Source organism: Elaeis guineensis, chromosome 1, assembly GCF_000442705.2.
Source record: "Elaeis guineensis isolate ETL-2024a chromosome 1, EG11, whole genome shotgun sequence".
Classification (NCBI taxonomy): domain Eukaryota; kingdom Viridiplantae; phylum Streptophyta; class Magnoliopsida; order Arecales; family Arecaceae; genus Elaeis; species Elaeis guineensis.
In genome coordinates, this window is record NC_025993.2 from 71017949 (window position 1) to 71032929 (window position 14981).

Sequence of the window (14981 nt, forward strand, 5' to 3'; positions counted from 1 at the left end):
CTACCTATTTAATTTGAACATATTGTGGGTGATGAGATTTGACTTAGAGTTAATATTGTATCCTATTTAAATCTTCTGTATGTGTTACTGTTGCAGCATTGCTATCCTCTTTGTCATCACTGGGATGTAATTTGGGAATATGTTCTGATGCTATTTACAGTAACATGTTAACTAAATATTCTGATATATGTATTTTATGTTCTTCAATAGGATATTGCAGGTTTCATACTTTCATGCATGATATGAAATTGGACTTAAAAACACTGTGATTACTTGTCTGGCTGGCAAGTTTTTTTTTTTATTGAGCAGGTTCTCTCTTCATGCTTTATGTTATTTAAAGTGATCATATGTTAAACAGTGGCAGCATTTGTTCTCCTTTAAGGATAATGTGTTTCTAGACTTCCAGTTTAAAATGGTATATTTTGTCTTGAATTAAACATGCTGGCTGTTTGTGAATTATGATGTTTGTCTTATTTAAAAACAGGTTAAACAGGTTGGATCGGGTCGGTTAAACAGGTTGTTTCATGGTTATGCATTCTTTTTTGGATTGCGTTGTTCATGTTTTTGGACATGTATTGTGGAGGCTATGATAATTTTCGGATATATGTTTGATGACTCAACTATTTCTAACAGCAACAATCTTGGATGACCTTCTTCTATAGGCAACCGATTGTAGTCGTTTTGATTTAGCTGTAGATTAATTATCAAATTTGAGCCTCGTCTTCCTCTTTTAGATATGCATGGATCTTTCTTTTCCATTCTTTGCTATTCTGATGTTTTTCAAATACAGCAACCTTATTATCATGCTTGAGATGGATGAGAATCTAGATTAGCAGATCTATATGTTTGAAGTTGTACCACATATTTGTATCCTTCACTTTTTTTCTATCAATATTTTGTACTCAATTGAACATTACTAAAATACAAATTTTTCATGCAAGAACCGGGATGAGTTCCTTCTAAGAAATCAGCCCCGGGCTTCTATAAACTATGATGATGGGCAACATGAGCCTCGGGCCTCTCCGGTTAATTGCTGAAACTCATAAAAGCTAGGCTCTTAGGCCGTTACTACCTGTTCAATTTGATCATATTGTTGGTGATAGGATTTGACTTAGAGTTAATGTTGTATCCTATTTGAATCTTCTGTATGTGTTATTGTTGTAGCGTTGCTATCTTCTTTGTCGTCACTGGGATGTAATTTGGGAATATATTCTGATGCTATTTACAGTAATATATTAACTTAATATTTTGAAATATGCATTTTACATTCTACAATAGGATATTGTAGGTTTCATATTTTCATGTATGATATGAGATTAGACTTAAAATCACTATGATTACTTATCTGGCTAGCAAGCTCTATTTTTTTTTTATTGAGCAGGTTTTTTCCTCATGCTTTATATTATTTAAAGTGATCATATGTTAAATAGTGGCAGCATTTGTTCTCCTTCAAGGATAATGTGTTTTCAATTTGAAATGGTATATTTTGTCTTGAATTGAACATGCTGGCTGTTTGTGAATTGTGATATTTGTCTTATTTAAAAATGGTTAAACAGGTTAGGTTGGATTGGTTAAATAGGTTGTTCATCTATTAAACAGATTAAACGATAACCAGGTTAACGGGTTGGGTCGGATTGCTTCAACAGGTTAACTATTTAATAAACAAGTTAAACGGGTCGAATTGGATGATCTGTTTATTAAATGGGTCAGATTCAAGTTTAAAAATCTGACCTGCTTAATAAACAGGTCAGATTCAGATTTGATGTTTTCTGACCCAACCCGCATCTGACCCAATCTGTTTATGACCTGATCCGACCCAATTGCCACCCCTAATTACTATCAATATATTTGGATGGGCTCCTCCACAACCGTACCATCAATCCGAAGATACCTCTCAGAGCCAGAGCTTGAACGAGAAATCTAAGATATCTTATAATCCAATACAGATACCTTATTAGATGAGCATCTAAGAATACAATGCTGCTTGATTAAAGAGATGGATTGATGTTCCTCCTAGTTATGTAAATGATCCAAATATCTATAAGCATCATAGACACTCCACAAGAAATTAAATCAATATAGATCTTGAAGTTAGTACATTATTCTTTATAGTTTGTACTTTAAATATATTTAATATTTTTTCAAATTTCTTTTATTTTATTTCGAAATGATAGAAATATTATATAACATAAATAAAACATTAATTTGGATCTCAAATAATTAAAAAATAAAAAAAAGATTGAATTGAAAAGAAATTGAAAAAAATGAAAAAAACTTACATGTCGGTTTGGAACCAGCACGCCTGACCGTACCAAATGTCCGTACCATGATATTCTGTATCAATCTAAATCGATCAATACATCTCGTACCGTACCGTATCGACGGAGAACCGATTCGATTCAGACCGATTTTCAAAAAATGACCTGAACCGGACCAAATTATGCGATATGGGCTGGAATGATGCGGTACGGGCCAGTACGGTATGGTACGGGCCAATATGGTGCAGTACGACATCGGTACGATGTGGTACAGCTTGGTTTACTTTTTTTGCTATTGGATGGGATTTTGTTTGAATTTTTTTATTGTTGGTACAAGTCGGTACGGTATCGTACAGTGCCATACCATACCATACCAACCGGCAACCGGCACGGATCCTATATCAGTATTTAAAATTTTGATCCGTACGGTATGGTACCGATACTATACTGGTCCGGAATTGATACGGATCCCGGTACCGATTCCAAAAACCTTGCTTTTCAGTCTGTCACTTCATGCATCTTTACATCAATAGAATGAGAGAGATGAAGGAAGTGTCACTCCATCTCTTTCACTCAAAAGATAGCTACTAGAAATAAAATGTATTTTAAGCATATGCATTGGTTAAAACATATTCTCAACACAAGCACAAAAATTTGCAAAGAAGATCACTACCAACAAGCTTAAATAATCAAAGATACTTGGAAGGGTAACAAACAGAAGCTAACGTCAGAAGTTTTTTATTTGTATATGATGCTCATATAATTTCAGAATGTGGTATCTAAAAGTTACAATGTCAGTCTGCGAACCTCAGATGCTGACCCATTCTCATCCTTGTTATGCTGCCTGAAAGTTGTAACCGGGCAATGTTTTAGCAGCAACCTCTTATGCTGGCACCTCTGGGCATTCTGTATGACAGCTTTAAGCGAGCCTAAAAGTGAATGATACCTGGTGAACTAACACCATTAAAAGATAAGCAAATGAAGAAGAAGAAGATGATGATGATGATGAAGACAATGATGATGATGCTGATGATAAAGAAGAAAATGATGATGATGAGAAGGTCAAGGTAAAAATCTACAAATGCAAGAACTTGAGTGAGAACTAAGCAACCAAGAAAGATATGCAGAAGCTTGAGAATGAGCCAAGAACCTCTTCCTAAACAACAACTAGCTTGTCGATTGTGTCAGACATGAATCTGAGGCTGCACAGATATAATTTGTCTCACATTTTGAGAAAGATAGGCAGCATCCAAAGATTCATGTTAGCAGCAAGCCAAAAGATGCACCAGCAATACCATCTTGGACAACTGACCAAAACTATCATTAAGGTCATCCTACAGTTCTTCATATGCAAAGGCATTAAAAGAAAGTGAGATTACCAACAAGACAGTGAATTCCTCTAAAATATATTATTCCTAAGTGGTTGAGATAGAAAATAAAAAATGATGGAATAATTAATTGTTTCCTTCATGTTCTTCATGACAAGCAATGTATAATAGTTCCGTATGCATCAAATGAAACTAGTAGAAGTTTTGGGCTTCTTAAACTTAGCTCATTCTTTTATATCTTACTCTCTTGGCCAAGGTTTTAGGAACCGGTGCCGAGGCCTGTACCGGTTCCTAATCCGTATGGTATGGTACTGTACCTGAAGGAAAAACTAGAGCAGAATGCATGCTATAACAACAAAAAATTTTATACAAGCAACGGAAATGATTTATTCTAACATGCATCTTCTAAATCTCATCTCATGAGATCATCCCTATCATATTCTTAAGACCTATAAGACGGAAATAAAATTATCAAACATAAGCATGAAAATCTCATCTTCACCTTTACGTGGGTAGACATGCACCATAGTTTGATGATCGTGGATTTGAGGTTGCTTGAAGAGCCGCACAAATGTCCAGCCTCTACAGATTTTCACAGGAAAGATCTAGGATGCTTCCTCATGAACTTGATCCTTCTTCTCCAAGATGGACAACAAGCTTTAATCTCAATTTAGATCTCCTCTTGGTCTTCTTCCTTCACGTAGAATCTCAGAATTTAACCCTTGAAGCCTGAAGAGCAACACCCAACTCCTTGGACGTGGAAGAAGGTTGGACGCTCAGCCCCTGGGCATGGGAACTCTAGGGAGAGGAAGGACGTGGAAGAGGAGAGAGAGGGGGCTTAGAAGAGGCTAGGGGGCATGGAACTTGAGATGCCTTGACCCCTTGGTGAGGGGGTCTTTAAATAGGCATGAATCCTAGGGCTTTTGGGCTTTGATCCTGTCAATGTCTAGTTGCACTGGGACTTCTCTTTTGATTATATCCTTGCCTCTATTGGACTCTAAACCAAACCAATTTGGACTTGAGTCCCTTTGACCCAATCAAAGTGGGGCGTGGCCCCTCTCATCCTTATCCACATGGGTGGCGCCAAGTTGGCCACAACTTGGATCAAATGTAAGTCCTACAAGGAGATCCAATTTTAATTGGTTACTTTTAATTAGATCCTTATCCAATAAGGATTCCAAATCCAATTTGGAGTTTGGGTTTCCAACTCTTGATGCCCACTAGCTTGCTTTGACTTGATCAAGTCCTTATCCAATAAGGAACACAAATCCAAGTCATATGAGGAATTGGGTTTAACCATGTACTAGCATAGTAATCCTAAACCGAATAGGATTTCATCAAATCCTAACTCAATTGGGATTTTATAAGCCCAATTGAACCATCCTAGACCAATTCCCTTTATATGTGACCCTATAGGTTCAATTCTGTCTAGTAGTAAGATATATTGTGATCTCCATCAACAATATCATTGAAATCCATTAAACGGATTGGAACTCCTAATTTAGCCAATTTAAAATTATTGATCACCAAATAATTCTCATTGATCCCACAATCCACCAGTGACACCTAGCAGTATCTAGTGGCAATCCAGCATAACTGAATAATGAACCCCTAAGTGCAGTTACCATATGATTCGATCCTTCTATCGTGAGCTCCGACATGACGGAGGTCATGGATAACTCATCAAACCCCACATCAATCATATGTAAACTTCAATCAACTCGAGTTCACAAGTGAAACTTTATGGAAACTCCTTTCCATCATTCACTTTGCAATGGCCATGGATTTCTGACTCAGTTTCATGAATTACATAGGACTTCTCCTTATCTACCAAGATCGATAAATCCCATCTAGGTGCAACCAACTTCTATAATGAATCTACTACAGCCTATATGAACCGCAATGGTTCATATGGTTAGGGACCAAATGTATTTACAGTCAAACCCAAGGTTCGCTGTATCGGTATCGGACAGCGTGCCGATGTCGGACCGATACGGTACGGTACCGATACCGTACCGTATCGACACACGGTACGCCTAGGCATACCGATCCGATACCGGTACAATATTTTTTTTCGATTTTTAAATTTTTTTTTTGGATTTTTGAAGTTAATAATTGATAAATATAACTTCAATATCGCATTATATTGCATATTATTGACATATTTGGGTTCAATTTGGAGTTAGGTTGAGGTACAAAGACTCTTGATCCAAAATTTCAAATATATATTTATTTACATTATATTTCAACTATGTCATCTTAAAACTAAAGAAAAAATATATAAAATACGCATTAAAATGTATCTAAATATTTAAGTACAAAGCGCAATAACTGATATACGAACCTTAAGATGTACTCTGCATTTAATTTCTTGTCGAGTGTCTGTGACGCTCCTAGATGTCTGGATCATCAACATAATCTGAAGGGATATCAGTCCAACCCTCTAGCCAAGCTGCACCGTACTCTCGAATATTCATCATCCCATAAGGCATCCTCTTTGGATTGTAAGACATCTCAGACCCCTCGCTAAAATTTTGACTCTAAGAAGTATCCTCGAGATGATGGTACGATTGTGGAGGAGCCCATCCAAATATGCCAGTAGCCATAGGTGTTCTCTGAGAACTCTCAAAGAACATCGAAGGTCTGGTGCTTTAATAAGCACCAGGCCCTCCCCCCATGTGAAGTGGGCCACACCCATTTCTCTCCTCCCTCTCTCCCCCCAACCACGTGAAAAGGCCCCCACCTTCCCCCCTCCCCCCTTTCCCTGGGCGATACGGTTCGGTTCACCCCGAACCGGTCCAGAACCGAGCCGTACCGCCTGATTCCGGGCAGTATGGGCCCGAACCGCACCGAATCGGGTGGTTCGGTGCGGTTCGAGGTTGTGTTCCGAAAACCGGACCGGTAAAGGACCGGTCCGACTCGATACGCCCCGTACCGGACGGTTCGGTCCGGTACGGCGAACCATGGTCAAACCACAGCAACCTCACTGTGAATAGCTGAGGCACCGCAAGTCAAAGGACTAGTCACACGACCACAGCATCGAGTATGTCACTGACGAGTGGGTAGACATTCAAGTGACTACTCGTGTGGTCATGCTCGGTACCATTGTTCTCTAATAATCACCTGCACTCTCGCTCCAATATCTCCACACAATAGACTTGAGACTCGTCTATTCTAAGAAAAGCGATCTGTGCATCAATCTCATCAGATCAATCACCATCCTTGTGATGATCCATCAATCGGAAGCATTAAGGAATTAATCACCAATGACACATATCTCAAATTCTCAACTCTTGAGAATATGTGTCATCATCTTATTGATTCCTTAGACAATTCATAGACACATGACACAACATGAATGAAAATAAACCCAATTTTATTAATTTGAAAAATTTAATTGCAAAATTATGTTACTAGAAAAATTACATGTGTCGGCCAATAGTTGGCTTCCAGGGTATATATTTAATAATCTCCCCTTGAACTAAAGCCAATAGGCCACTAACATAAGCCCCATCTTCTTAAGGTGAGCTTCGATCTTCTGCTGGCTCAGCGACTTTGTTAGCGGGTCTGCCACGTTATCCGTGGAGTCAACTCTCTACACCTCGATGAACTTCTTCTCGAGGTATTCGCGAATAAGGTGGAATCGTCGCTCTATGTGCTTGGACTTCTGATGAGACCTTGATTCCTTAATGAGGGCTCTAGCACCATTGTTGTCACAGTAGAGGGTTATGGCATCTCATGTCATCATTCCTAGCTTCGCAACAAAGTTTTTGAATCAGAAAGCTTCTTTAACAGCCTCAAAAGCGGCGATGTACTCTGCCTCCATGGTGGAATCTGCAATGATCGATTATTTGAAACTCTTTCAATTTACTGCATCACCGATATCCCGATGTAAACTTTTTATCATCAACATCAGACAAAGTCTGTGTATCTCTGTACCCATAACTCTCCTCCTATCAAGAATATATCATTAGTCCTCAAGTACTTAAGGATATTTTTCACAGCTATCCAATGCTCCTCGTTTAGATTTGACTGATATATACTCGTGACACTCACAGTAAGAGATATATCAAATCGAGTACATAGCATTGCGTATATGAGGCTCCCTCTAACAGAAACATAAGGGATCTTACTCTTATGCTCAATCTCCTTAGGTGTGCTGGGGCACATCTTCTTGGAGAGATGAACCCATGCCTAAGGGGTAACAATCCCCTTTTGGAGTTCTCCATACTGAACCTCTTCAGTACTTTCTTTATGTACAACTTTTGTGAGAGACCAAGCACCCTCTTAGATTTCTCTATAGATCTTTATTCCCAGAATATAGGATGCTTCTCCCAGATCTTTCATGGAGAATTCTTTCGACAACCAGACCTTAACCGAGGTCATCATGGGAATATCATTTTCAATTAAGAGGATGTCATCCACATACAATACGAAGAATGTCACAGCACTCTCACTGACCTTAAAGATATATGATTCTTCCTCATTCTTGATGAAATCAAACGATTTGATCGTATCATTAAAACGAGTACTCCAACTCCGAGATGCTTGCTTGAGTCCATAAATGAACCTTTGCAGTTTGCAGACCTTGTGATCACTATCATTGGAAGTGAAACTAAGAGGCTATTCCACATAGATATTTTCCTCAAGATATTCATTCAAAAAAGCAGTTTACACATCCGTCTGCCAAATCTCGTAATCACGAGATGCTGCACTAGGAAGCAATGTCCGAATGGATTTCAGTATAGCCACTAGCAAAAAGATATCCTGATGGTCAATACCTTCGTATTGACTATACCCCTTAGCCACAAGCCTTGTCTTAAAAGTCTCCACCTTCCCATCCGAACTGATCTTTCTCTTATAGATCTATTTACACCCAATAGATATTATACCTTCAGGTGGATCTACTAAGATCCAGACCAGGTTGGTATGCATGGAGTTAATCTCTGACTTCATTGCTTCCAGCTATTTCTCAGAGTCGATGTCTGACATCGCCTCGTAATAGTTTTCAGGATCATCTCCATGTTCCCTATCACCCATGAGGAATATTTCCTCTACATCCTCTGTAAGCATATCCATATATTTTTCAAGAAAATGGGAGATCCTACTAGATCCACAAGATGGAGGAAGTACTCCATTTACTAGCTCATCTAGAATAGGTTCATTACGTTCTATAACTTGTTGCTCATCAGAGACTCTCTTCGAGCCTTATTTGCCTCTCATTACTTCCATTATGGATAAAAACTATTTTTTCAAAAAGATAGTGTGTCGGCTCATAATCGCATTGTGATTCTTTGGAAGGTAAAAGTAGTATCCAAAAAACTTTTTGGATACACTATAAAATGAGCTCTCATAGACCTAACCTCTAACTTGTCCATCTGCTGTCGCTTTGAGATTACCAAGACTCAGTTTCTTATCATGCCATATCTCATACGATGTGGTAGAAATAGATTTAAAGAGAACACTATTCAATAAATAATTCGCGATAAGCAAAGCATATCCTAAAAAAATAAAAGGAGGTCAGTGAAGCTCATCATGGATCAAACCATATCCAATAGGATCCGATTTTTCCATTCTGAAACCCCATTGAGTTGAGACATTCCAGGTGGAGTCCACTATGAGACTGTCATTTTTCTTAAGATAATTCAAAAATTTTCTACTTAGATATTCACCTCTTCGATCTGATTAAAATACCTTTAGGATTTTTCCGATTTGCTTCTCCACTTCACATTTGAATTCTTTGAACTTTTTAAAAGTTTCAGATTTGTGTCTCACAAGAAACACATATCCATGCCACGAACAATCATCATTAAAGATAATGAAGTAGAGATAACCTCCTCTGACTGTCACATCAAATGGGCCACACACATCGATGTACCAAGAAAAGTATCTCAGTGGTCCTTTCTCCATGTCCCATAGAGGGTAACTTGATCATTTTTTCTTAAAGGCAAGATTCATAGACTGGATATGACTCAATAGTCAGTGGGTCCAAAAGTCTATCTTTCTCTAGTCTGTTTATCCTTTCTTCTCCTATATAACTTAGCTTAAGGTGCCACATATACTTGGGGTTAATCTCATTCCTGAATCTCTTAGATCCAACAACACTCACTATCTGCTCAGATAAATTTATAGATACATCTACATGTAACTGATAGAGACTGTTAATCATAAAGTCATGACCGACCATTATATTTTCCAAATAAATGGTACAAAAGTCCTTATGAAAACTAAATATATAGTTATCCTGTGCTAAACATGAAACAAAAATTAAATTTCTGCTAGCAGCAAGCACATAATAACAGTCTCTAAGAATCAAACTGAATCGAAACGGTAATCACAAAGAATAGGTGCCCACAGCCATAGTAGCAACTCTTACCCCATTGCCAACCTGAAAGATCATCTCATCTTCTCTAAGCCTTCTACTTCTCTCAAGACTTTGCATGAAAATGCACAAGTGTGCACTAGAACCAAAGTCTATAACCCAAATAGAGACAAAAGAAAATGTAAGATTAGTTTCAATCATGAGCAGATCTGACACACCTCCTGAAGGTGTGCCCCTTTTATTTTTTTTAGGGTTTTCAGGTACACAGGATAGTTCTTTCACTCTTCAGCGAGAACCATGGGCCATAAACTCTTCAAGGTCCCCTCAGTTGTCACCAACATGACTAATAATTCAGTCAGGGTGTAATCTATCTTGTTCATATGGTAGTTCACTATAAACTGTCCACGCGAACCTATAAAAGATTGCAGAATCAAATCCACTTGCAATTCTCTGTGCATGGTCATGTCGAGCTTTTCAAGCTCCTCTAGGTCCTTGATCATTGTCAAACAATGATCGTGGACCGACTGCCCCTCTTTCTTCTTTGCGCTGAAGTCTCTTGGATACTTTGTAGCGCACAGATTGGCTCTTCTCACCATACAACTCTTGTAGGTGAGTCAAGATAGTCCTGACAGTCTTCATGTCCACATGCTAGCATTGCAACTCATTTGACATAGATGCCAAGATGTAACACCTAACCTTATTATCATCATCCGTCCATTTATCCAGTGCTTCCCGTTGGTCGGCGGTTGGACGGTTTGGTAACACTGAGATTTCCTGGTCCAAGATATAGCTAAGCTTTTCGAAACTCAAAACAACTTTCAAGTTCCTGAGCCAGTCCTTATAATTAGGTCTGATTAGTTGGTTGGTTTCTAAAACACGGGTAAGAGGGTTAGAAGCAGACATTTCCTACAGAAGGAAGAAAATTCTAATTAGATTTTGATAATTGATTTATTTAGTTTGTTTTAGAGATTTATCTTAAAAACAAACTTACTCCCACTATTTTCTCGAATCTACTGTCACGCCCCCGACCCGAGATTGTGAATCGGTCGCGGCAACCGCCGCATACTCATGAAGAACTCTCTCCATAAGCATGCAAGGCATCTCATCACGATATCAATGCATCGCAGCGGAATAAATTCAAATAATTATTATTCAACTGTAATTCAAGTAATTAAATCAAATGTCTTACATCCAATAAAAATTTTACTAAAACAATAAATCTAAGTTCAATGAAGTGTTGACAATGCTAATCTCGCCTCTAAAAGCTCTGTCCCAATATTTCTTCCCACGCTCGAAATTAATTATCTGAATCTGAAAAATAGAAAGAAAGGTAATGAGCTAGACAGCCCAGTAAGTAACAAATATCTCAACCAGATATTTCAGATATTATATAATTTTCAAGAATAATGCTGCAATTAAAACTTAAAAGTATATTTCATGCTGATTTAATGCAGATCCAATATTTTCAAAAATTCACACATAATATAATCATAAATCCGATTCGATTCAAAACACTCGTAACTCAACAGCCTCGACTATGACCAACGTTTAACCCCCATTGGCGGGGTCCACAGAATACCAGCGCACAACCCCCACTGGCAGGGTCCAAAAATACCAGCGCACAACCCCCACTGGCAGGGTCCACAAATACCAGCGCACAACCCCCACTGGCAGGGTCCACAAAGTACCAACGTATAATCCCCATTGGCGGGGCCCACTGAAACATAGTTAGGCTGAGAGCATAAATCCGATCTATATCAAAACACTTAGTACCACAATATATATCATAATCTTTCACTAAACAGGTGCATAAATCGATATACCATAACATTTCAAAAGCACTTTTCTTTCAAAACATAATTTCATAAATCATGCATAATTTCAGAGAATAATTATTTATTTTCTGAATAAATATGGAATATCTCGAGAAGATGATTCATTATTTACCTTTCACAGAGCACTAAATGAACGGATCGACTAACTTCTAGGAGATTCTTCCGTGCCTATTATCCAAAATTATATTTTTACATTAATTTAATTCAAAATTAAATCTAACAAATCCCAAATCAAGACCTCACTTAAAATCAGACTCTTCCCTGAACTCGATCAAAATCATCAAATGAAGCCTTCCACTACGCTAATCTTAGAAGGATAACTTTAGAGAGAGAGAAATCCATCAAGAGAGAGAAACAGGCTAGAGAGAGAAAATTCTAGAGAGAAAGTAGAGAGAGAAAGTCCAATTCCAGAGAGAGAAAATCAGGGTTCAGTCTGAAAGAAGAGAGAGAAGAGAGAGAAACTCTCTCTCATCAATTTCAATTTTTTATTTATTTATTTATTTATTTATTTACTTATATATATATATATTTTTATTATTATTTTTTTTCTTTTCTTTTCTTTTTCTTTTTTCTTCCTTTTTTTTTCTCTTTCCTTTTCTTTTTCTTCTTTTTCTTTTTCTTCTTTTTCTTCTTTTCTTTTTCTTTTTCTTTTCTTTTTCTTCTTCTTCTTCTTCTTCTTTGGTTCCTTCCGGGCCGAACAGGGGACGGTGGGGGTTCTCCGGCCTTGACCGGCCGTTCGGGCCACGGCCGCCGCGGCGGAGGCCGGCGGCCGACGGGAATCACTCCCCCGGTCACGGAGGAGGGTGGCCGGCGATCAATTCCGATCGCCGGCGCCGGAAAATTCAAGGAAAAAAGCTCAAAAACAGGGTGTCTTTCCCGACCGGAAATCGGCGACTTTCGTCGCCGGCAGCCGCGCACAAATGCACGAGGAAGGAGAAGAAAGAGGGGAGGAAGAAAAAAACTTACCTCAGCCTCCGGAGACCTCGTCGGCGGCAATCACGGCGAGAAATCAAAGGGTGTCCGCGGCCTTCGATCGAGAAAAACGGAGAGAAAGAGAGAGGGAGGAGGCCAATGATCGGTCTCAAGGAGGGGGTCTTCTTATAGAGCACCCTAGGACTCCGAGGGGTCCTAGGAGTCCTAATTTGCTCGGGACTCGCCGGAGAAGAAGACTCCTATCGGGAGTCTTCTTCCCGGTTTGAATCCCCTGTTTTTCCTTTTTTTTTTTTATTTTGGGCTTTGGTGGGCTGAGGTTTGGGCTATAACATTCTTCACCCCTAAAAAGAAATTTCGTCCTCGAAATTTTTCATACCTGTCACCATTGTATTGGAAGCCTGTGGATTCTGTTGAGTAAGCGCATAGACTCTTCCCTGAGTTTATTATGATGCTCATACTTTAACGTCCCAATATTCCTAATGTCTACCCACCTACACTCATATTATGTTAAATTCTATGTGTCATAATTTATCCACTTATGCTCTGATACCATATTAATTGTCACGCCCCCGACCCGAGATTGTGAATCGAGGGTCGCGGCAACCGCCGCATACTCATGAAGAACTCTCTCCATAAGCATGCAAGGCATCTCATCACGATATCAATGCATCGCAGCGGAATAAATTCAAATAATTATTATTCAACTGTAATTCAAGTAATTAAATCAAATGTCTTACATCCAATAAAAATTTTATTAAAACAATAAATCTAAGTTCAATGAAGTGTTGACAATGCTAATCTCGCCTCTAAAAGCTCTGTCCCAATATTTCTTCCCACGCTCGAAATTAATTATCTGAATCTGAAAAATAGAAAGAAAGGTAATGAGCTAGACAGCCCAGTAAGTAACAAATATCTCAACCAGATATTTCAGATATTATATAATTTTCAAGAATAATGCTGCAAATAAAACATAAAAATATATTTCATGCTGATTTAATGCAGATCCAATATTTTCAAAAATTCACACATAATATAATCATAAATCCGATTCGATTCAAAACACTCGTAACTCAACAGCCTCGACTATGACCAACGTTTAACCCCCATTGGCGGGGTCCACAGAATACCAGCGCACAACCCCCACTAGCAGGGTCCAGAAATACCAGCGCACAACCCCCACTGGCAGGGTCCACAAATACCAGCGCACAACCCCCACTGGCAGGGTCTACAAAGTACCAACGTATAATCCCCATTGGCGGGGCCCACTGAAACATAGTTAGGCTGAGAGCATAAATCCGATCTATATCAAAACACTTAGTACCACAATATATATCATAATCTTTCACTAAACATGTGCATAAATCGATATACCATAACATTTCAAAAGCACTTTTCTTTCAAAACATAATTTCATAAATCATGCATAATTTCAGAGAATAATTATTTATTTTCAGAATAAATATGGAATATCTCGAGAAGATGATTCATAACTTACCTTTCACGGAGCACTAAATGAACGGATCGACTAACTTCTAGGAGATTCTTCCGTGCCTATTATCCAAAATTATATTTTTATATTAATTTAATTCAAAATTAAATCTAACAAATCCCAAATCAAGACCTCACTTAAAATCAGACTCTTCCCTGAACTCGATCAAAATCATCAAATGAAGCCTTCCACTACGCTAATCTTAGAAGGATAACTTTAGAGAGAGAAATCCATCAAGAGAGAGAAACAAGCTAGAGAGAGAAAATTCTAGAGAGAGAAAGTAGAGAGAGAAAGTCCAATTTCAGAGAGAGAAAATCAGGGTTCAGTCTGAAAGAAGAGAGAGAAGAGAGAGAAGAGAGAGAAACTCTCTCTCTCATCAATTTCAATTTTTTATTTATTTATTTATTTATTTATTTACTTACTTATATATATATATTTATTTATTTTTATTATTATTTTTTTTTCTTTTCTTTTTCTTCTTTTTCTTCCTTTTTTTTTTCTCTTTCCTTTTCTTTTTCTTCTTTTCTTTTTCTTCTTTTTCTTCTTTTCTTTTTCTTTTTCTTTTCTTTTTCTTCTTCTTCTTCTTCTTCTTCTTTGGTTCCTTCCAGGCCGAACAGGGGACGGTGGGGGTTCTCCGGCCTTGATCGGCCGTTCGGGCCACGGCCACCGCGGCGGAGGCCGGCGGCCGACGGGAATCACTCCCCCGATCACGGAGGAGGGTGGCCGGCGATCAATTCCGATCGCCGGCGCCGGAAAATTCAAGGAAAAGAGCTCAAAAACATGGTGTCTTTCCCGACCGGAAATCGGCGACTTTCG

At 38.5% G+C, this 14981-nt stretch overlaps 1 protein-coding gene across 6 annotated transcripts in view; it reads right to left on the reverse strand.

The window, feature by feature from the left end:
- The window catches only part of LOC105032643 (telomerase reverse transcriptase), a 114615-nt gene that overhangs the window by 32673 nt on the left and 66961 nt on the right, over nt 1-14981 (reverse strand). For 4 of the 6 annotated variants that reach the window (XM_010907140.3, XM_010907139.3, XM_073254603.1 and 1 more), the window contains exon 9: nt 3066-3204. The exons of 1 other annotated variant lie outside the window; for it this stretch is intronic. In XM_010907140.3, the coding sequence (XP_010905442.1) occupies nt 3066-3204 (139 nt within the window). Of the gene's footprint in view, nt 1-3065; nt 3213-14981 lie in introns of all 6 variants that reach the window. One more of the 6 variants, XM_019846376.3, reaches the window with a different exon arrangement.